Consider the following 21476-nt stretch of genomic DNA (forward strand, 5'->3'; position numbering starts at 1 on the left):
CTGTGTAAATGTTATTTGAATGCTTTTCAGGCATGTTAATTATATAATTTATAGGATTATCAGGAAGTACAATACTTGCAAAGTAATTGCTTATTGTTGTAAATTTGTTCAACTTCTTTTGTATAGAAGTTGAAGAAGACGAGGAGATTATAGAAACAATTCCAGCATTTGAAGAAAAGCAGGACAAGGAGGATGACAACATTGCCAGCCATGAAGGTCAGGCATTGGTATCGTAATCACTCATGTATAAGCCACATTTTCCCCCCCATAAATATATGATCAAAATTTGCGGTTTGTATTATCCACGGGAACAAAAGTGAAATCTTTAATCTCCAGATTTCTCGCCATGGCACAAGACCAACCTTGGTACTGGGTGTCGCCATCTAAAAAATGCAGTGCTTTGTAGAAATATATTATACAACATTGAACATATTAATTTTTTTATGCCTCCGCCCCCAAAGGTGGCCGGAGGCATTATGTTTTCGGGGTGTCCGTACGTCCGTCCGTTTGTCCGTACGGGCTAAACCTCGTTTTTCTCAGCAACCACATGTCCGATTGAGACGAAACTTTCAGGTTAGAGCGACACCCATGCACATTGTTTTTATGATAATTGTGATGTTCTGGGTCATGTGGTATGGCAGCCATCTTGGATTAAACGCAAATAATTAAAAAATATTTATCGGAAACCACTGAATGGAAAATTTGAAACTTGGCACATTGTCAAGTACTCCCAATGGGGAACAAAAGCATGATAATGATGACATCATAGGTGAAGTGGTAGTATACCAGCCATGAATATTTTAATCTAATGGCTTATCATAAAAATCTGAAATTGCATGCACATGATCCATTTGTGTTGAAATATTAAACTTATGAGATCATAGGTCACATGGTTTCACAGCCATATTCAATTGAAGGAAAATATTAAATAATTATATCTCTGAAACCGATTACCTTATCGATGCGAAAATTTACAAATGTCATCTAACACCATTGTTGCATATAGTTTGAAAATTGATGAGATCGTAGGTCACGTGGTTTGGCAGCCATCTTGGATAGAAAAACGAAACTTATCCGATCAACATGAAACTTCACAAATGTGATCCCCTACCTATACATAGGCAGACTGTACATTTTTGATGTCATATGTCACGTGGTGTGGCAGCCATATTAGCTTGAAAGCTGATATTTTAAAAAAAACCTTCTCCGAAAATGCTTCACCAATTGATATGAAACCTGTCATGGCTGGTGAAAATGTGATACTTCAAAACAGCTGAAGAGATTTAAACCAAACTTATTTATTTTTAGGACTGGATGAGAGCATCTGCCCATTGTCATGGGCATGGACATATTGGACATATTGGACATCGGAGGCATATTGGCGACATAGTCGCATTGCTCTAGTTTGTTCTGAATAACAATTATTTCAATAGAAGAATTAAAGAATTGAAATTGTTGGGTTATAATGCATTAGTTTACTTTTTAAACCTTTTATCGATTTTTTTTTTAAGTACACTGTCATAGCAGCAAAATAAGCTTGGGGATTAACACATGCATTGTGCATGGCAGCACAGTAGACTGCTTGAGAATTAACGTAAGCTAATGACTCGCTCAATACTTGAAGTTACCATCGAGCTCTTGCTAATCTGATAGATGTCACGTATGACTCAGTAAGAGTTGTTAGGTACATTCAATGTGCCACATCGTTCATATTGTGTTTCATGCAAGTTATATGAAGCCCGCCGTTGTGCTGAATTTAGCACCATCAGCAGGGCTGAAGGATAAAATAGAGGGAGACTTGGACAAACTAAGATGGGTGGAGGGGGAGTGCAGTACACCATCAAGCTGTGGACGAAGGCCTTGTATGTGGATAAGAGTTCATGTGTGCCATGGAAGGATGTTGTATGATGAAGGATGCCCAGTCAGTGACTGGCTTTGGGGGCCAACTTTGAAATGTGGTTTGTCCAACAATGATTATGGCTGATAGAGACCCAGGAGTTTGATTGACTGAATTTCCTCAAGAGGATTGTTTAAAAAGTAGATGGGACGGTTTGCCAGACGTTCCTTTCAGAGAGAGAGAGAGAGAGAGAGAGTGATAGAGAGAGATAGAGATAGAGATGGAGATATAGAGATAGAGAGAGATATTTCTTCTCGATTGAAAGACATATTTTAAGTGTTTAACCAGCTTGTGATTTTGACAAGGTCTGAAGAGAGGGAAGAGGCTGATGCCTGCCCATCTAAAGGATGAGTGATGTCAAGGTAGATGGTTGAGTCATCAGCAAATAGATAAAGGGGATTTCCAGTGAGTCAGAGAGATAAATTGATGAAGATCAGGAATAGGACTGTACCCCCCAAAAAAATCTCTGCCTTGGGGCCCTCCAACCTTAACAGGGTGAGGAGATTAAAGGATTCCGTTGAGAGCCACACGTTGACTACGAGAGTAGAGGAAGTCAGTTAGCCATATGTGGAGTTGGTTTTCTATGCCATAGGCAGAGAGTTTGGAGAGCAAGGTGGGATGCCAGACTATCAAAAGCATGGGATATGTCTCGATAGATGGCCATTATCTCATGTCTGACATTGAGGGCCTTCATCCATTGTTGGGTGAGTAGAAGTCACATGTCCAAGGTGAAGTGACCTGTTCTGAAACCAAATTGTTTATCTGAGATGAGGTCATTGGAGAAAACGAAGGATTCATATCAAGTGCATGATGATGAATTCCATGACCTTGCTGATGATTGGTAGTAAGCGTATTGGTCTGTGGTTGAGGGGATCCATTTTTGCACCTTTTTATGTAATGCAGTGATATTGGCAGATTTCCAAGCAGGTAGAAATGACCTCGGATAAATGACAGGGTGAAAAGAGCAGAAAGAGAATGTGCAAGAGCAGCAGAGCAGATTTGTAGGACACGTGAGTTGATGCCTTTCGGTCCAGTTGCAGAATTGAGGGTTAACAGAACCTTCTCCGCCTTCTCAGGTGCAAAAGACACAGAATCCTAGAGCAGCTGGGAATGACTGGGTAATGCGCGTACAGAGAGCTAGGGGTTGGGGTCACACAAATTGAATTATTCTGCCTCTTCATGAGCAGAGTCAGCTGTGGTGCCATTTGAAGCGAGGGAAGGGATGGAGGCGAGCATCCACCGGAGACAGACTTAAGAAGATGTCACCAGGTTTTAGAGGAGAGAGAGACAAGTTTGAAAGTTCAATCTTGAGGTTCGACATATGTTGTTTTCTGGTTCCCTTGAGAATGGATACAAACTTGCTGTGGGTTTTTCAGAATGATCGGAGATTGCCTTGCATTGGGTTTGCTTTCCAGGGAGAAAAGGCAAGTTGTTTCAGAGAAACTGCCTCACCACATGATTCAGTGTATAATGGGTGGGAAGAGAGGTAGGATAACTGAAGGTGAGATGGGATGAATCTGTGCATAAGAGAGAGCATGTTTCTATGGAAGAATTCCCATGTAGGCCGGGTTAACATCAAGGGCAGTAGATATGGGAGACCAATCCAGAAGGGAGATGCTGCTTTGTAGTCTCTGCTAATCTGCCTTGGTGAACTGTTAGATTTGCTGGTGTTGAGGCAGCTCTCTGAGAATAGCCAAGCTGACAAGCTGAGTCGAGTGCAGAGAAAGGTTCCAGCACAGAATCGGGGACACCAGAAGAAACAGAAGCCGGAAAATAAGCAGGTACACCAAAATAAACAGAGACAGCAGCCATACCAGTGGATTTCACTGAAGGATGTCAGGCTTCTGATTAAGGAAATATCGAAAATGGCCCCATGCAGCCAAAGTTAGCACAGTAATCTTGTGAGCAATTTGGGTCGAAAATATTCTCCTTTCAGTACAACTGGTTACAAAATTATAAGTGGTTTGTTGAACAAAATACTGCCTTTTGTTTTACATGCATTTTGGGTCAAATCACAGCAGACGCAACATCGATACATTGTTTACTAATGACTTTTAATACCTGGAAAGAGCTCTCTATTCATTTGGAGTGCATGAAAAGGTAGTATTACACAAGGTCAGCATGTTGGCACGGACGTCATTCAGAGACAGTGAGCTGGGAGATGATGTCGTGTACGTCATTCAGAGACGTCATTCAGAGACAGTGAGCTGGGAGATGATGTCGTGCATGAGTTACAAGCAATAAATGAAAATGAGATCAAAGAAAGACACGAGTATCTCTGACGCATCGTTGATGCTACACTATTTCTTCGGAAACAAGGAATACCATTTTGAGGTCCTAACAAAACCGAAGATAGCCAAAACAGAGGGAATTCTGTCAAGTGCTTACATTTACTGACAAAGGTTGATTCGTTTTTTAAAATTCCAAAGTACCATTCGAAACTAGCTATCTTTCCCCTTCTCTAAGAAAGAATTCATTCAGTGCTGTTCAGAACAATTAACGCTTGCCGTAGCCAGTGAATGGAAGACATCATGAATGGATGCGGTAATGGCAGTCGAAGCAAGGGGCAAACACACAAGGAGCAGTTCGCACTCTGCGTACGATATGTTGTTCCAGACACTGGCTCAGCGAAAGAGCATTTCCTGGGATTCGGCGACTTAAAAGCTTTAGATGCAGAATCAATCACCCAATCAATACAGCAGTCACTGCCTTAGAGTCAACAGCATACTCAAAGGCAGTGAAACATGTGGATCACTAATAATCACAAAAAAATTCAGCAATGTTCACGCTCAACTGGGATGAAAGAAAAGAGAATTTGCACAGCTTTCAGATACTCATTGCTCTTGCCAAGTACATTCTGTGAATGCACTGATTACAAACAACTTCCCATCTGTTATCCAATGCCTTTCCGATATCAAGTCTGCAGCAGCTGCTGGTCTGTCAGGAAAACGGTGCAAATTACCTACAGTGGACTTGCCTTTTTATGTTCCAGTTTTCTTAGCGCAACAGAGGGCTTTCATGAGATGGTCAAAAAAGAAAACCTTGATTTTACCGGAGCAGTCAATCGTGAAGAAGCGGTGTACAGCACTTTAAAGGACATGAGAACGAATGAAAAGGCAAGCTAACTATATGGTGGAGCACCGGCCCAGAGGGGGGAACAGTATTCCATTGAATGAATAGAGAGCTTACTGTGCTAACAAGCTAACTCGTTGCCTTTTGCAACAACAACGACATTTTTTTTTTTTTTTTTTTTTTTTTTAAAGATCGAGGCTCGTGAAAGAGCAAACATTAATCACACAAAAAGTCAAACCGACACAAACCGACACGTCAAACACAAAATAAGGGGAGCGGTTGACAAGATGGGGAGAGAGGGGGAAGGAAACAAACACAACATTTGAGAGCAGGGACATCGAGAGAACTGTGGGAGGGAGAGGGCTTGGGGGGAGGTGGGAGAGGTATAAAACATATGGACACTGCAACGACTTCCAGGAAAGAAGTTGGAATTTCGAAAAAGTGTATCTGGGGTGAATTAGCGGGGGTAGAAAAGATCAAGGTTTTGGATGGGGGAAGATAAGAGATGGTGGTGAACAGCTGTTTTAAAGACCTGGAGGGAGGAGTGGGATTGAAGGGAGTGGGGGAGTTTGTTCCAGAGGTGGGAGAAAAGGGGAATGAAAGAGTGAAGGTGAGCAGAGAGCCTAGATTTTGGCAGTTTAACCACAAGAGGGTTGCCGGCAGATCTTGTGCGACCTGTAGGAATATTTGGGGGACAGAGCACAGAGAGAGCTGGGGGAGAAACGCCGGAGAGGAGTCGGTAGAAGACAGAAAGACCACCAACCTGCCTGCGGTGAGTGAGTGAAAGGCCCTCGGAGTTAGCTTCATCGCAGGAGATTCCAATGATTCTGAAAGCTTTGGCTTCGACAGCGTGAAGCCGAGCTAGGTGTGAGGCAGGAGCACCGGCCCAGAGGGGGGAACAGTATTCCATTGAGTTGCGGATGAAAGCCTTGTATGTTGTGAGGAGCTCAGGTGTGCCAAGGAAGGACTTCGCACGACGGAGGATGCCCAGTCGGCGACTGGCTTTGGAGGCCAGCTTGGAAATGTGGTTTTCCCAAGAAAGATCATGGCAGATAGTGAGACCCAAAAGCTTGAGCGACAGAACTTCTTGGAGAGGATTGTTGAGAAAGTAGATGGGAGGGTTTTCCAGTCGGTCTTTTCGGAGAGACATAGTAAGAGTTTGAGATTTGTCAGGATTGAAAGACATGAAAGACATTTTCATCCAGTAAACAGCTATGCGATATCCGTAAGGAACAAACAACAACAACAACAACAACAACAGGAGGAAACAAAAACGCGAGGAGGATTTTGTGGTAGGGATGTAGATGTTAGCACAGCAGATAATTTCAGGACGAAATTATTCCCTCCACCACCAAATCATTCCCTCCACCACGATGGATGTTATGTTTTCACCCCTGTCTGTTCGTTTCCGAACAAAATATCTCAAAAAGTTGTGGATGGATTCGGACGAAATTTGGCAGAGATGTAGCCTATGTGACATGGACGAAATGATTACATTTTGGTGAATATCCGGATTCGGATCCGGCTACTAGAATTTTAAAAGTGATTCTTCACCATTGGGAGATAGGGCCAAAAACGATACATAGCAGGATATCTCAAAAAGTTATGGATGGATTTAGATGAAACTTGTTGGACCGGTTGGGTTTCTGACAAGGAAGAATCGATTCAATTCTGATATAAATCTGGATCCGGATCGGGTTCTGCTGAGGGTAAGTGATTCTTCACCATTGGGAGATGGGGCCAAAAACTATACATAGCAGGATATCTCAAAAAGTTATGGATGGATTTGGACGAAACTTGTTGGAGAGGTTATGTGTGAGACCAGGAAGAATCGATTCAATTTTGGTGAAGATCCAGATCCGGATCCAGCCAGTAGAATTTTAAAGTGATTCTTCACCATTGAGTGATCTGGCCAACCAGGCGGAGATATGCTCTCTACTGAGTGCCGTTCTAGTTTTATCCTTGTTTAGGCCGGATGCTTGCTGAACTTGACTAGAGGTTCTCTCCCTTCCAAGCAGAGCTAAAAATGGGAATACAAGCATGCAGACCACTCTCACAAAAACTTTCTCTTGGGAGAAGACTTAACTGCACTTTGAAAACAGGCAAAATAGAACTAAAATAAGGGGAAGTACTTGTTGCTAAAAATTGCCTGGCTCGTAAATAACAAAATGGTGAAATTCTCGACATGAAAGATGCGTACCAGCACTTAGACCCTCTCATGGTTACAACAGTAAATAAATAGCACCGCAAAGCGGGCGTAACCCCTCAGCCCATGCATGGTGAAAGGAAGCCGTGGCGGCCATATTGAAAATCGCAGCGCTGAATAGTTTATGTTTTGTATCCCACTGATAGCCCGGATCTGCATCCGGACCGTAACCAAAATCGAATCGGCTTGTTTTTGTCACCTACGCAACTCATCCACCAAATTTCGTCCGTATCCATCCATAACTGTTTAAGATGTCATGCTGTATATCCTTTTTGGCCTTCTCCCTCAATGGTGAAGAATCACTTTAAAAAACAAGATCGCATCCAGATCTGGAACGGGATCTTCATGGGAAACAAATCAATTGGATCTTGTCACACACCCAACCAACCTGTCCATCAAGTGTCATCGGAATCCATCCATAACCTTTTGAGATATCGTGCTCTATATAGATTTTGGCCCTATCTCTCAATGGTGAAGAATCATTTTTAAAATTATTGTACAGTATGCTCCGGATCTTCACCAAAATCGAATCACTTCTTCCTTGTCACACACCCAACCTGTCCATCAAGGTTCGTCCGAATCCATCCACAACTTTGAGATGTCAACAAAGATAAGACACGTGAAAGCCCGCTTGGAGTTTGCAAAAAAGCACCTAAAGGACTCTCAGACTGTGAGAAACAAGATTCTGTGGGCTTTCATGTGTCTTTCACTGAGGAGAGGCTTCCGTCTGGCCACTCTGCCCTAAAGCCCAGATCGGTGGAGTGTTGCAGCGATGGTTGTCCTTCTGGAAGTTTCTCCCATCTCCACACAGGATCTCTGGAGCTCAGCCAGAGTGACCATCGGGTTATTGGTCACCTCTCTTACCAAGGCCCTTCTCCCCCGATTGCTCAGTTTGGCCGGGCGTCCAGCTCTAGGAAGAGTCCTGGTTGTTCCAAACTTCTTCCATTTAAGAATTATGGAGGCCGCTGTGCTCTTGGGAACCTTCAATGCAGCAGAATTTTTTTGTAGGCTTCCCCAGATCTGTGCCTCGACACAATCCTGTCTCTGAGCTCTGCAGGCAGTTCCTTCGACCTCATGGCTTCGTTTTTGCTCTGATATGCATTGTCAGCTGTGAGATCTTATATAGACAGGTGTGTGCCTTTCCAAATCATGTCCAATCAATTGAATTTACCACAGGTGGACTCCAATCAAGGTGTAGAAACATGTCAAAGATGATCAAAAGAAATGGGAGGCACCTGAGCTAAATTTCAAGCGTCATAGCAAAGGGTCTGAATATTTATGTAAATGTGATATTTCAGTTTTTTCTTTTTAATAAATTTGCAAAACTTTCCAAAATCCTGTTTTCTCTTTGTCATTATGGGGTATTGAGTCTAGATTTATGAGGGAAAAAATGAATTTAAACGATTTCAGCACAAGGCTGTAACATAACAAAATGTGAAAAAAGTGAAGGGGTCTGAATACTTTCTGAATGCACTGTGTATATACAACAACAACAACAACAGGCATTTTAAGGCCATTTTCCCTGCTAGAGCGGGTTGCCTTGCGGGCCCCATGACAATCTTCTCCATTTTGCCCTATTTTCGACATCTTCCCTTGTTAACCCCCTTGCCGGCATTTCTTCTTCCACCACCTTTAGCCAAGTCTTTCTCGGTCCTCCCTGTCCTCTACTTCCTTCGACATTCATTTCCATCACTCTTCTCAACCAGTCACTTTCATCCTTCCTCAACACATGACCAAACCATCTCAACCTGTTTCTCTTCACAGCATCCACCATAGGCTCTATTCCCATCATCTTTCGCAAATCATCATTTGTCTTCCTCTGTCTCAACGATACTCCACACATCCACCAAACCATTCGCATTTCCACCCTTTCCAGCCTTCGTTGCTGCTCTACGTTCATTACTCATTTCTCGCTCCCATAAATTATAACACTTCTCACACATGCAGCATACACCTTTCCCTTCAGCTTCAACGACGCTCCCATCCTCATCAGCACGCCACTCAGTTCCCGAAAGTTCTTCGATGCTTCTTCTTCTTCTATATATATATACATATATATATATATATATATATATATATATATATATATATATATATATATATATATATATATATATATATATATATATATATATATATGATATATATATATATACAGACTTGGCATTTAATATGGAATATTTTTTTTGTGGGGGTGAACTCACTGTTCAAGATGACTTAGAACCAAAAGTTCATTGGAATTATGTTGAAATTATTCCAGATTTTGTTAATGTGACCTTTAAAAGAAACAAAAACCACATTTGACATTTCGAAGCAAATAAATTGATCCTTGAAAGTGATGTAAACCGATATCGAACTCAATTCACGGACAGTACTGTGTTAAACTTCTGTACGTTTTCCAGAAGTATTTCTTTATTTTGCACATTAGCCAAATTTTTTTTTTAGCAAAAACAAAAATTAAATTACGACTGGGATTACGGACAGTAAAATTACAGTTCAGTACTTCGTGTAACCCCCACGAGCATTCAGGAGAGCACGTACACGTTGAGGCATGCTGGTCACGAGATTTGCCAAGGTTTGGACAGGAATCGCTTGCCATGCAGTGACAATAGCCTGCTGCAATTCACGCACAGAGGCAGGCTGCTGGTCCAAGTTGTCGATTTGATGCGTTAATTCTGCCCACAAATTCTCTATCGGATTCATATCCGGGGACATGGCAGGCCACTCCATATGCTCTACACCATGGTCAGCAAGAAAGTGTTGGATTATGCGAGCACGATGAGGCCGTGCATTGTCATATTGGAAGACAAAGTTTCCTCAAAAGGCTGCACAAGCAAGTGGAAGCAATGTTTCTTCCAGAATGGCCCTGTACTTGAACTGGTTCAGGTTTCCATTCAGAACAACCAGGTCAGTTTTGCCCCCTGCATGAAAAGCAGCCCAAACGGTCACCCCACCACCTCCAGCCTGGACTCTTGGCACTATACAATCTTTGTTGTAGTCTTCATGCACTTGTCTGCGCACTCCGACGTGGCCATCTTGACGATAGACCAGACATCTAGACTCGTCACTGAAGATCACGTGATTCCAGTGTCCTGGCTGCCATTGATGGTGCTCTCTGGCCCACTGCAATCGGCGTTGGCGGTGTTGTCTGGTCAGCCGTGGCTTTCTCGGGGGATGCCTGGCACAATAGCCTGCTTGAACCAGTCGTTGGTTGACTAGCCTTTTGGATACAGGCACATTTGTCAGTTGCTGCCACTCAGCCCTAAGCCAATTAGCTGACTTGGTATGGCCATTGCGGACTAACCGGTGCAGCTGGCGATCATCCCTCCTTGTGGTTCTGCCGGGACGTCCTGGCCTCAGTATTGGAGTAGGGACACCCCTCTGAGCATTTCGTTTCAGGATCTTTGACACCTGACCTTGAGTGATGCCATACTGCCAAGCAATAGCACGCTGTATCATGCCGGAATTTCGTAAAGCCACCACTCCATGACAAACAGCATTGTCGAGTTGACGGACCATCTCCAGAGGAAGCGGCAATAACTTTTGTAGACATGCAGCAGTTGTTTTCCACGAATACAGACGCAACAACCCTTATATACCCGATTGTGAAGCCAATCGTCAAATGTACCTGTCCGTACATTTTGTCACGCCACCTGTGATGTAAACCTGTTATTGACTTCTTGCTGCGACATACAATCAGTGACATGGTTCTTTTAACAAAGAAATCACCAAAGTGTAAAAGAATCTCACCAGATTGATATACTGAGGTCAGAAAGTAAACCAGGTCAAGAGAAAAAAATATTCCATATAAAATGCCAAGTCTGTATATGATATATATATATATATATATATATATATATATATGTATATATATATATATATATATATATATATATATATATATATATATATATATATATATATATATATTATATTTATATACATATACAGATACATATATATATATATATATATTTATATACAGTATATATTTATATACAGTATATATTTATATACAGTATATATATATATATATATATATATATATATATATTTGCGGTTTTTAGAACCTTCACTTTATCAAATTTAGTATTAAAATCCCTAATAACCCCCCGTGTACATTTCCCCCTTAATTGGCTGTTAATCGAAATGAGTGCACCTTAGCTAGTCCATCGCATCACGTAGCAAATCATAGGCTTCCCTCAATAGTTATTTTATTATTATGTGTATCAGTCTAAGGCTGTGTCTCCACTAGTTGATCTTACGTTGCACCAAAATCAAATAAGATAGATCCCCTTTCGATGGCCCCAGAACCTCCATTGCCAACTGCATTGCGAACTGCATTACCAACTGCATTCACCGCCATTGCCATGTGCTCTAACTCGGGGAAGAAGGGCGTGGCCCGCCCATCGTCATCAAAAGGAGGAGTCAGCCAGCCCCGATCAACCAACCGAGAATGAGTGGGTTTGGCTTGAGAGGGCGGAGAGAGAACGATCAAGAGGTTCGCGAAGATTCGAGGGTGTGGCCTATATAACCCGTCACGAGGAGCCCCCACCTCGGTTCTGAGGGAGGTGCGCTGGACGAGACGAGTGAGGAGAGTCCCGGGGGAGAGAAGCCGCACAAATGTTCCGTGTGTTTGAAGGTCTTCATTGTTCTTCAACTTTAAATAGACACAGACTAATTCACATGGGGGAGAAACCGTACAAGAGTTCCGTGGGTGTTGAAGGAGCTTCGAGAACGCAGGAGGCGGAGACGCGCAGAGGATCCGGAGCGTGCTCGCCGTACCAACCAACACCGACGGCAACTGCCGGAACCAACCTCCAACGAACAAGGGCGTGCACGGAAACCGCGACGTCGTGCCGCGATCCTCGGACCTCCAGCCCTGCCGTTTGCACGGACCTGAACCTCATCCAGCCCTGTGGCCCCACCTTCTCTTCCAGCCATTCGTTCCTGCCTTCATTCCCCATTCGTGTGAGTCTGCCTGTCGTCTGTCCTTTGTGTTGTCTGGGGTATAAGTAAGCTTGTTATAAGGATTGCACTGTGTCTTCTTCTTCTTCTGTCGTTTCTTTCCTTCTCCTTTGGTTTCTTTGGTTGTGTAAATAATAATAATAAATACCTGTTCCTCCTTCACTTTGGTTTTCATTCACATCCGATCACTTCAGTGATTTCCCAATTGAGTTCCTGTGGTGCGATTTCGGCCAAAGCTCCGCAATCGGGTTAGTCATTGTTAACGGCCCGCGCTGCAGTTCGTTCGCTCGGTGCAACCAATCAAATTGCACTGCGGCACAGGCGGGGGTGCTTCCTTGCATCCCGGGAGGCGCTGGTACTTAGGTCATAGGACGGATAGGCCTAATACCCTACCCAGCGCTGACCGGGCGTGACGTCATACCCTCAGGATCGGCGACGGCCAGTATAAAGGACAAGGGGATAACCCCCCTTGGCAAGGGGAGTGCCGTCGTCCCAGATCCGTAACAATATATATATATATATATATATATATATATATATATATATATATATATATATATATATATATATATATATATATATATGTCGGTCGAAGACCTCAAGGGAAGGAAGAAGAAGAAGAATCAGAGCAACAATGTTTAATGGGATCGATTACAAACACACAGTGTGGAGCAAGGCTCGAGAATGCACCGCCTAACACGCAGCGGGCAATTTCTCAAGGCACTCGCTGAAAAATAAGTAAAAAGGCATTTCATTTATAGCAAAATATCAGACAAGAATCTGCGCTAAAGACCTAGCAAACCCTGGGCCATAAAGACCCACCTTCCCTCGTCCCTTCCTGAAGAAGGCCAAACTTAGACAAACAGATGTAGGCATAGGATAGGCTGAGCCCTTTTGGCTCTTTATCTAAACATATCAGACCCGAGCGCAGGCCGAAGAAAATATTCTCATACACTAGGCTAAATGGTAGATGAATGATTGGATACACGTGCTGAATACAATAACAATCAAGGATATGTAATGTCTATATTTCTCCCGAGGTTGGTTACATCCTTGATTTAGGAGACATACTAGAAACTACAAAGATATATAATTAATTATTCCCTTTGTGAAGAAGGCGTTTGGCGACATGTTTTCCCTGTACGTGGGTCGCGAGCATTTTATCTACTGTCTGGCACATACATTCAAGGACTTGTTTACTGGGCTAAGGATCCACCCTGTACCTCGAGTCTCGAAAGCACATTTTGTCCCCCCGCCTCTGCCTGCAGCTGAGTTCAAATCAGTTTTCAGAAGCACGATATATAATTTCAGATGTTTATGATCAATTGAGTCATGGGGTTTAAACCCCAATGGCTGACAGTTCCTTCCTTTGTCTTTACAAGACAACTCCTTGGAAAGACACCGTATACCCCAGTGGTCAGCATCCCAATTAGTCACATGCCAGGCGCGACACAGCGTCACGCATGCTCAAGAAAGATATCGGCCCTAACTGGCCGTCTAACATTCAACGCATGAATTGTTAGCCATAATTCGCGACGACGGCGCCTGGTTAAGAGATTGCTGCCGCCCGGCCGGATTCCGAATCCACCCTCGCAGCGGCGTAGGTGCGACCTGGTTGCCAGCCAGATTTAGGGCCCTCCTTATGCAGGCGTGGTCCTCGCGAATTAGGGCAAACAATCGACGTCCAATGCCATCAAGCTTTGTACATGTGATTGCTGGGTGGTGTAAGTGGTGGTGAGGGTGGTTCTTCCGGATACATGTTTGCCATCCGCTCCTTACTGCTGGCATAATAGCAATAACCTTTAAAAGAACCTATACTTTCTAAATCACAGGTATAATCATCCCAACTAAAATCATCATTATCAGAATCCCAAGCATCAATAGGTTCATCGTTTTCCCCACATACTCCTTCCTTTTCTGCCAACAACATATCCAAAGCCACTTGATTCTGCATCACCATCGTTCGCATATGCACTAATTGGTTTTCCAATTGTAGTTCTGCGATTCGGGTTTCGTTTCCAATTCGTTCCATTACTAATGCGAGACTATCTATTCGCCAATCATTCATAATACATAAGAGGCGTTTAGCCAGTACACGCAAGGGGTTTTCCACACAAGTATCACAGTCATCACAAAAATCAATACAGGCAGCAGCCAGTTCCCACATGGGATCAACACAAGTATCACAGTCATCACAAAATTCAATACAATTTTCTGGAGCGCTGGTCACAACTGTCTTGTTGAAGGGCCCATTCAGGTCGACGGCCTTTGTGGTCAGAACCATAGTCGTTGTCGGCGGCTTCTTCACTTTCCATCCTGTAAAATACTTTCTTACACACACCATGGTCAAATTCCTAGCCCCCCGTCCCACCAATTGGCATTTAGTTCCTTATCTCTCAGATGGTTGGCTTATTCATAGCCGCATTTCCTGTGTCATGTCTGGAAATTCGAATGCCATATTTACTTTCACCAATTTCCGAAAATACCTTCCTTTTAATCATCTTCCCTACATCTAATAATACATGATTTACCAACCATTTCCCCCCCAGTGCAAGCCAACCCATTGTATCACCTTCTTATCACGAAACAACAGTCCATAACTAACCACTTTCCTTTATTTCCTGTCTTTTCCATTAACTTTTATAACCTTTTCCTCCACTTTCTCATCAATTCCTGCAGTCACCTGTCATTGACAAATAATCCATCTGATTCGACTTTCCACTCCAATCATCTTTGCACTTTCCATGACCTTCTTCACACTTCCTTTTAAACCTTTTCTTCAGACACAACCCACATGAGTTATGAATACAATTTCCCCTTTCAGGCACGTGTCTAGCCACTCACAAAGTGTCCATAAGACAACGTCATCATATTTCACACCTCAGCTCTCGAGACCACCCAGGGGTCCCTTGAGAGATGCATCCTAATGTTAATCAGCTCTCGAGAGCTCAATTTTGAACAGGGGTAAAACCAGCAATACTCAATTCTGCCGAGCAAGAGGCCAGAGCAGTATCACTCCCTCTTCCCTCTGCCCACCCTAACTGGCAGGCAGACAATGGCGAGCCATAAGCCCCAAAATGACATTGCACGAACCCTTTCAATATCTGTCTAAACCTACTGCCATTTAACGACGCTTCCCAGATGACGGCTCCCATACACTATTCTGTCTGTGAATTGTTGCATCCCACAGATGCCACGATTATTTGAACAAATTCATTTTCCTAATCCACCCTTTCAATTTTCATTTCAATTTAAAGTCAATCCAATGTCCTCTAATACCTCTCTTAGCATCCCATGCACCTGTTGCAGACACCTGTTTTAGCCTCTGGCCCCAGATAACTCTCTGCCGGTAGACCTTAATGGTTTGGTCGCCATATGCATATGTCTCCGTGTTCGCCCATGCCCTCATGTCCCCAGTGCTGGCAAAGCGGTATATTAAACTAAGTGTGATTGCCACCCCTAACAGGCGGTGGTGCAGCATCCTCGATCTGTGGTGGTGCGTTTGAGGTGTCTGTGTTTGTGGGTATGGCCAACTTACAATGTGTGGCATGTACCCAGGACGACTTGCCCTCACAAAACACCGCTGTTGGTGTGATCAGAAGAACTTGGTATGGCCCCGTCCACCTTGGTTCGAGCGCAGTCTTACGGGTGAAATGCTTCACCAGCACGTAATCTCCTGCCTCGAAGGTGTGGATAGGCTTGCTTGCTGGCTCCGGCAGGGCCTCCCGAACGCGTTCATGTATGCTGCGCGCTACATGGGAGAGACCTATGCAAAACTTTAAAAGCATGTCATCCATGATAGGTAATTCAAGTGCTGCCATATCCACTGGCGCCGATACCGGCAAACTCATGGGCCGACCCATTAATATCTCGTGCGGAGAGAGACCAGTGGTGCGCCCTGGAGTGGAGCGCACGCTCATTAACGCTAGCGGAAGGGCCTCCGGCCACTTGAGGCCTGTCTCATCGCAAATCTTTGCCAACTTACCTTTCAGTGTGCCATTCGTTCGTTCTACAAGTCCCGCCGATTGCGGGCAGTAAACACAGTGGAACGACTGTATCACTCCCAAGGCCTTTAACACGGCTTTAATGACGTCACCTGTGAAGTGCCCGCCCTGATCGGATGACACTTTCTGCGGGACACCGAATCGACATATAAAGTGCCGCAAAAGGCACTTGGCCACCGTTATAGCGTCAGCCCTGACGCATGGGTAGGCCTCCACCCACTTGGTGAACATGTCCACCACTACCAGTACATGCTTAAAGGACATACAAGGCGGTAAATTGAAAAAATCGAACTGGATATGACAGAACGGCCCGACGGGAGCCGGGTGACCCGCGTTGTGGCGGCGTCTGGGGGGTGCCCCCCTATTATGCCGTTGACATATAGCGCACGAGCGACAGACCATGGTAACCGCAGCCGAAAGGCCTGGTGCTGCCCAGGTGGAAGTGACCTGCCTCATCACCCCCCTATGGCACACATGGCCATTTTGATGCGCCATGCGTGCCAACCATGGCAATAAAGCTCGCGGTGCCACGGGTTTGTCATTAATCGTCCACATTTGTCCTTCTGCGGGGCGCTGAGCTCCCAATTTAATCCAATCTTGATGTTCTACGTTTGAGGCCGCGGCTTGTAATTGTATTACATCGAACTCTGTAGGTGCGGATGTCGGAACGTCTGTCTGGGCAGTCGCTTTAGCGCCCTGTTTGCGCGTAACTACTGGCATATTATATCCAATCTGTTGGTTTGCCGCTTGTGCTGCTGCTTCGTCGGCTCGGGCGTTTCCACGGGCCACAGCGTCGTCTGTACGCTGGTGACCTCGGCATTTAACTACAGCTATTTCACGTGGAAGCATAATACTATGAAGCAGATTTCGCACTAAGTCCCCATTTTTAATGAGTGCTCCCGCTGAAGTGAGGAACCCTCTCATTTTCCATATGGCCCCTTTGTCGTGGACCACTCCGTGTGCGTATGCCGAGTCAGTATAAATTGTCACTGCTTTTTCCTCGCTTACTTCGCACGCTCTCGTGAGTGCGTACAGTTCAGCTTGTTGTGCTGACCAGGTGGGCGGGAGGCGGCCGCTTTCGACCGTCTCCGTATCCGAGCATACTGCGTACCCAGATAACAGGGATCCGTCCCAAGCCCGTTTGGCTGAACCATCGACGTAATAGGTGTGATCGGCTTCCTGTAGCGGAGTGTCCTGTAAGTCAGGCCTTACCGTTGATATTAATTGGACCACGTCCGTACAAACGTGCGGGATTCCCTCCTCCTTTGTTGGCAAAAGTGTCGCTGGGTTAAGAACGGTACACCGCATCACCGTCACGTTGGGTGCCATAATTAATGCCGTTTCGTATTGCATCAGTCGAGTGGCTGTGAAGTGCTGTGTGTTTCGCTGTTGTAGTAGTGTATGGACGCAATGCGGTACCTGTAAAAGGACCGGATGTCCCATCACTATGTCGGCCGTCCGCTCAACTGCGTATCGGGCAGCCGCCACGGCTTGTAAGCACAGCGGAAAGCCTTGTTCTACCGCATCAAGCTTTTTGCTGAAATAGGCTACCGGACGTTCCCTATCTCCATGAGTCTGAGTTAACACGGATTGTGCGAATCCCCCTACTGCATGGGTGAAAAGTGTGAAGGCCTTCTTATAATCGGGAAGGCCCAAGGTTGGAGCCGTTACCAGGGCTCGTTTGAGTCCTTCGTAGCAGCGTATTCGATTGTCCGTCCAGTTTACCATCCGTGGCTGGTCGTTTTTCGTCGCCTCATACAGAGGTTTTGCTAATAACGCATAGTCAATTATCCATGTACGACAGTACCCTGCCATTCCCAAAAATTGCAACACCTCCCTTTGTGTACGAGGCAACGGGGTTTCCATGATGGCCGTGACCCGGCTCGCGTTGAGCTCGCGTCTCCCATGCGAAATCGCGTGTCCCAAGTATGTAACTATCTCCCGAACAAATTGCAATTTTTCCCGGCCTACTTTGTGGCCTTTCTCGGCTAGCGCATTTAACAGCGCTAGTGAATCCGTCTCGCAGGCTGCCTTGGATGGAGAGCAGATTAATAAGTCGTCGATGTACTGCAACAGCACCGAGCCGCCTTCCAATTGGACATCTGCGAGATCGCGGTGCAGCGCTCGTGAAAACAAGGTAGGGCTATCTGCGAAACCCTGCGGAAGCACTGTCCAGGTGAATTGTCTCCCCCGGAAGGTGAAAGCGAAGAGATACTGGGACTCTGGAGCTATTGGCACTGAAAAGAAGGCGGAACACAAGTCTATGACTGTAAAATGTGTAGCATCTGGCGGAATGGAAGTCATCAAAACTTCTGCATTTGGTACAACCGGATGAATACCCTGAATTATTTTATTAATCTCTCGTAAATCCTGCACAAATCGCCACTTTCCTGTCATTGGTTTTGGCACTGGGAAAATGGGGGAGTTACATGGGCTGTTGGTTTCGATTATTATTCCCTGCTGCACGAGCGATTCTATCACCGGAAAAATGCCTGCGTCAGCCTCGTGCCAAAGTGGGTACTGCCGAATGTGTGGTAAAGGTAACCCTTCTTTAATTGGAATCACCAACGGAGGTGCATTCCTAATGCGCCCTACTTCATTCTCGTGTTGCGCCCATAGTGACGGGGTGACGGTATCGAGCAATCCATCGGAGTCCCCTGGAGTCGTGGGGACCGCCCTGACCATATGTGCCGCTTTGGGTGGCAGTTCCACCATCTCAAATCGAACTCGTCTGTCTTGAGGTGCCAAATTAATTATGAACCCTTCATTGTTGTCCAACACATGGACCGTTCGGTGTTCAACATTGTATCGACGCCTTACTGGCGTTTTCCGCAGTCTGTCCATCATCCATCCAATGCTCTCGGGTGGCCATCCTCTGGCGGTGCTAAGGGTAACATGCGCTACCATCCCCTCGGGGTACTTAGCCTTTGATCTCTGGCGTGGCGACAAGGTTACCGTAATCCCAATGCCTTCTCGGCCAATCCATATGTGTGATAATTGAAGATCAGAGGTTTCCCCTAAAGCTGCCGCAACCATGTCTAAATAATAATCATCGCTTCCAGTCGCGTCATAACATGCGGTGCAATGCGGCGGATTATATTTCAATTTTGTGGCTATGTGGTGTTCTTCTAGCCAATCACGAATTTCTTGCGTTTGCGCGCGAATCGTGTCGATCACATGAGTCCATGTTGCTAAAGCCCCTTCTTCCAACCGCCACCAATACACGGTGGGGCTGGCGCGCTGCAATGCCATCATTAACAAATCGCGGTTCGATTCTCCGACGTCGACGTATACACCTTCTTTGGTGCACGCAATGTTACAACCTAATCGACACAGCAAATCCCGTCCTAGTAAATTAGTTGGGGCAGTAGTGGTCATGAGAAATGCATGCTTAGCTTCTAGCGGTCCGAGCATTACTCGGGTCTCCTTTGATACGGGGAGAGCTTCTAATTTTCCTGAAACGCCCTGGATTTTGACGCTTTTGTGTGTCGGTTTCAAAGTAGGTAGTTGTCCCTTATTGATACAACTGCGAGTCGCACCGGTATCCACTAAGAATTTTAGTGGTTGTCCATTTACATCTAACGTCAAGGTCGGTTCCTCATCTGGGGTCATTGTTATTAATGGACATTCCTTTGGCGGCCCGCATTCGTCCCGTCAATAGGCGTTTCCATATGACGGCCCTTGCTGTCCCTGGGGTCTTCGTGGTCCCCTTGGATAATTTGGACAATCCCGTCTCCAGTGGCCCATCTGTCCACATTCAAAACATGCCCCTCTCCCTGGGGGTCCCTGTCCTGGACCCCCCTGTTGGTTTGGCCTTCGCCCCCCTTTGTAGGGAGGTGGGCGCCCTTGCCCTCCCCTCGGCATTTGTTGGACTGGGGCACAAGGCCCGTATGGCATGCCCGAATTGGGGGTAACCCATGGGGTGGGGCCCATATTGGAGGGTCCCCATTGCGGTGCCCATCCTGGCATGGGTGTTTGTGGTGGCCAATAGGCCGGCGGGGGACCTAGCACAGAACATGGTGGAGCAGCCAGCCCACTGGGGTTGTTGGGGTTGTCTCCACGTCTGATTCCCTGGCCCACTAGGCCCTTGTTGTGGTCCCCGGGGTACTTGCATCACAGCTGCCTGCAGTGCCGGACCGAGTGTCTCGTCATCACTTGACTCACTCTCACTGTCACTTCCCATTATTTTTGCCCCCTTTTGTTTCTTCTTGCTCCCCATTGTTCTTGTTGTTTGTTGCTGGGCCAATTTTTCCCTTACTAACATCTGCAACATTTCTTCTTTAATTTCCTTTTTTTCCTCCGAAGAGGAGCCCGGACATTGTTCGAGTTTTGTACATAATTCATTGGTCCCCATTCCTTTCCAACCGAAAAGGACGGCATGCACTTGTTTTTTTAATGCGGGCCGAAGCCCTTCTACTAGGTAATTGTTCACCAGGGGAGCGGGTAGGTCCTCGACTTGGATTAATCCTAACCCGCCCCATCGAGCTATCGCTTTTTCTATTCTCTCTCGGTAATCGCCGATAGTCTCTCCTGCTTTCTGTTTTATGTTCCCAATTTTTCCCCAATCTGGCCCTCCAGGTGGTGCGAGCGCATTGCCAATGTGGGTCAGGAGATGATTTTTCAAAATGTCCCAATCGTTTCCGGTCATGGGTGGCACCCGAGCCATGGGGTCATCTATTGGCCATAATGAAAGGGTTTTAGCCTTTACCCATACCTTTGGTGGCAATATAGATGCTCCCAAATGACAAATATCTCTCCAATCTGGGGCATCCTCTGTAATCCAGTGACGGAGCAATATTACTATATCCAAAGGTTGGTCGATCAACATTTCCTGAACCCTCTTTTGCATGGCCGTTAAATCAGATTCTTTCCAAGGCACACGTTCCCTTACTGCCACGCCGTTTGCGTCTATTCCCACGCATCGCATGGGGAACACTCCCTTTGTTTCTATCGCACGTTGCACTGGTGCCCGATACTCCACTAGTGAAGGGTAAACTTTCTGACCTGGACCTATCGGGGGTGGAAACCCCGGGGTGTCTGTGCCGCTATCTCTATCGTCCTCGACTTGAGGGGCTGATGGTTGTGGGGTCTTATGAACTTTAGGGGGTCTCCCATTTGTTTCCCTTATAGCGCCCTGGTGTCGGGTACGTGCCTTAGATCCTGGGACTGGACCATGGGGGGAATAGGAAACAGGGATTTCATCTTCCTCATCCTGTTCCTTCTCATCGGAATTAATCCGGGCTACCATTAGCCTCTGACTTGTCTGCGCTGCGAGCGCCTTCATCTGTTTACCCTGCTTTTTTGGACCCTGTTTGCGCTCATTCTGGTA

At 45.6% G+C, this 21476-nt stretch overlaps 1 protein-coding gene across 2 annotated transcripts in view; it reads left to right on the top strand.

Annotated features, from left to right (window-relative positions):
* Positions 1-21476, top strand: part of LOC137430897 (cytoplasmic dynein 1 intermediate chain 1-like) — a 147974-nt gene that overhangs the window by 34467 nt on the left and 92031 nt on the right. For both annotated transcript variants that reach the window (XM_078782432.1, XM_078782433.1), the window contains exon 7: positions 127-216. In XM_078782432.1, the coding sequence (XP_078638558.1) occupies positions 127-216 (90 nt within the window). The remainder of the gene's footprint in view (positions 1-126; positions 217-21476) is intronic.

This window comes from Myxine glutinosa, chromosome 7 (genome assembly GCF_964187855.1).
Source record: "Myxine glutinosa chromosome 7, kmMyxGlut1.1, whole genome shotgun sequence".
NCBI lineage: Eukaryota > Metazoa > Chordata > Myxini > Myxiniformes > Myxinidae > Myxine > Myxine glutinosa.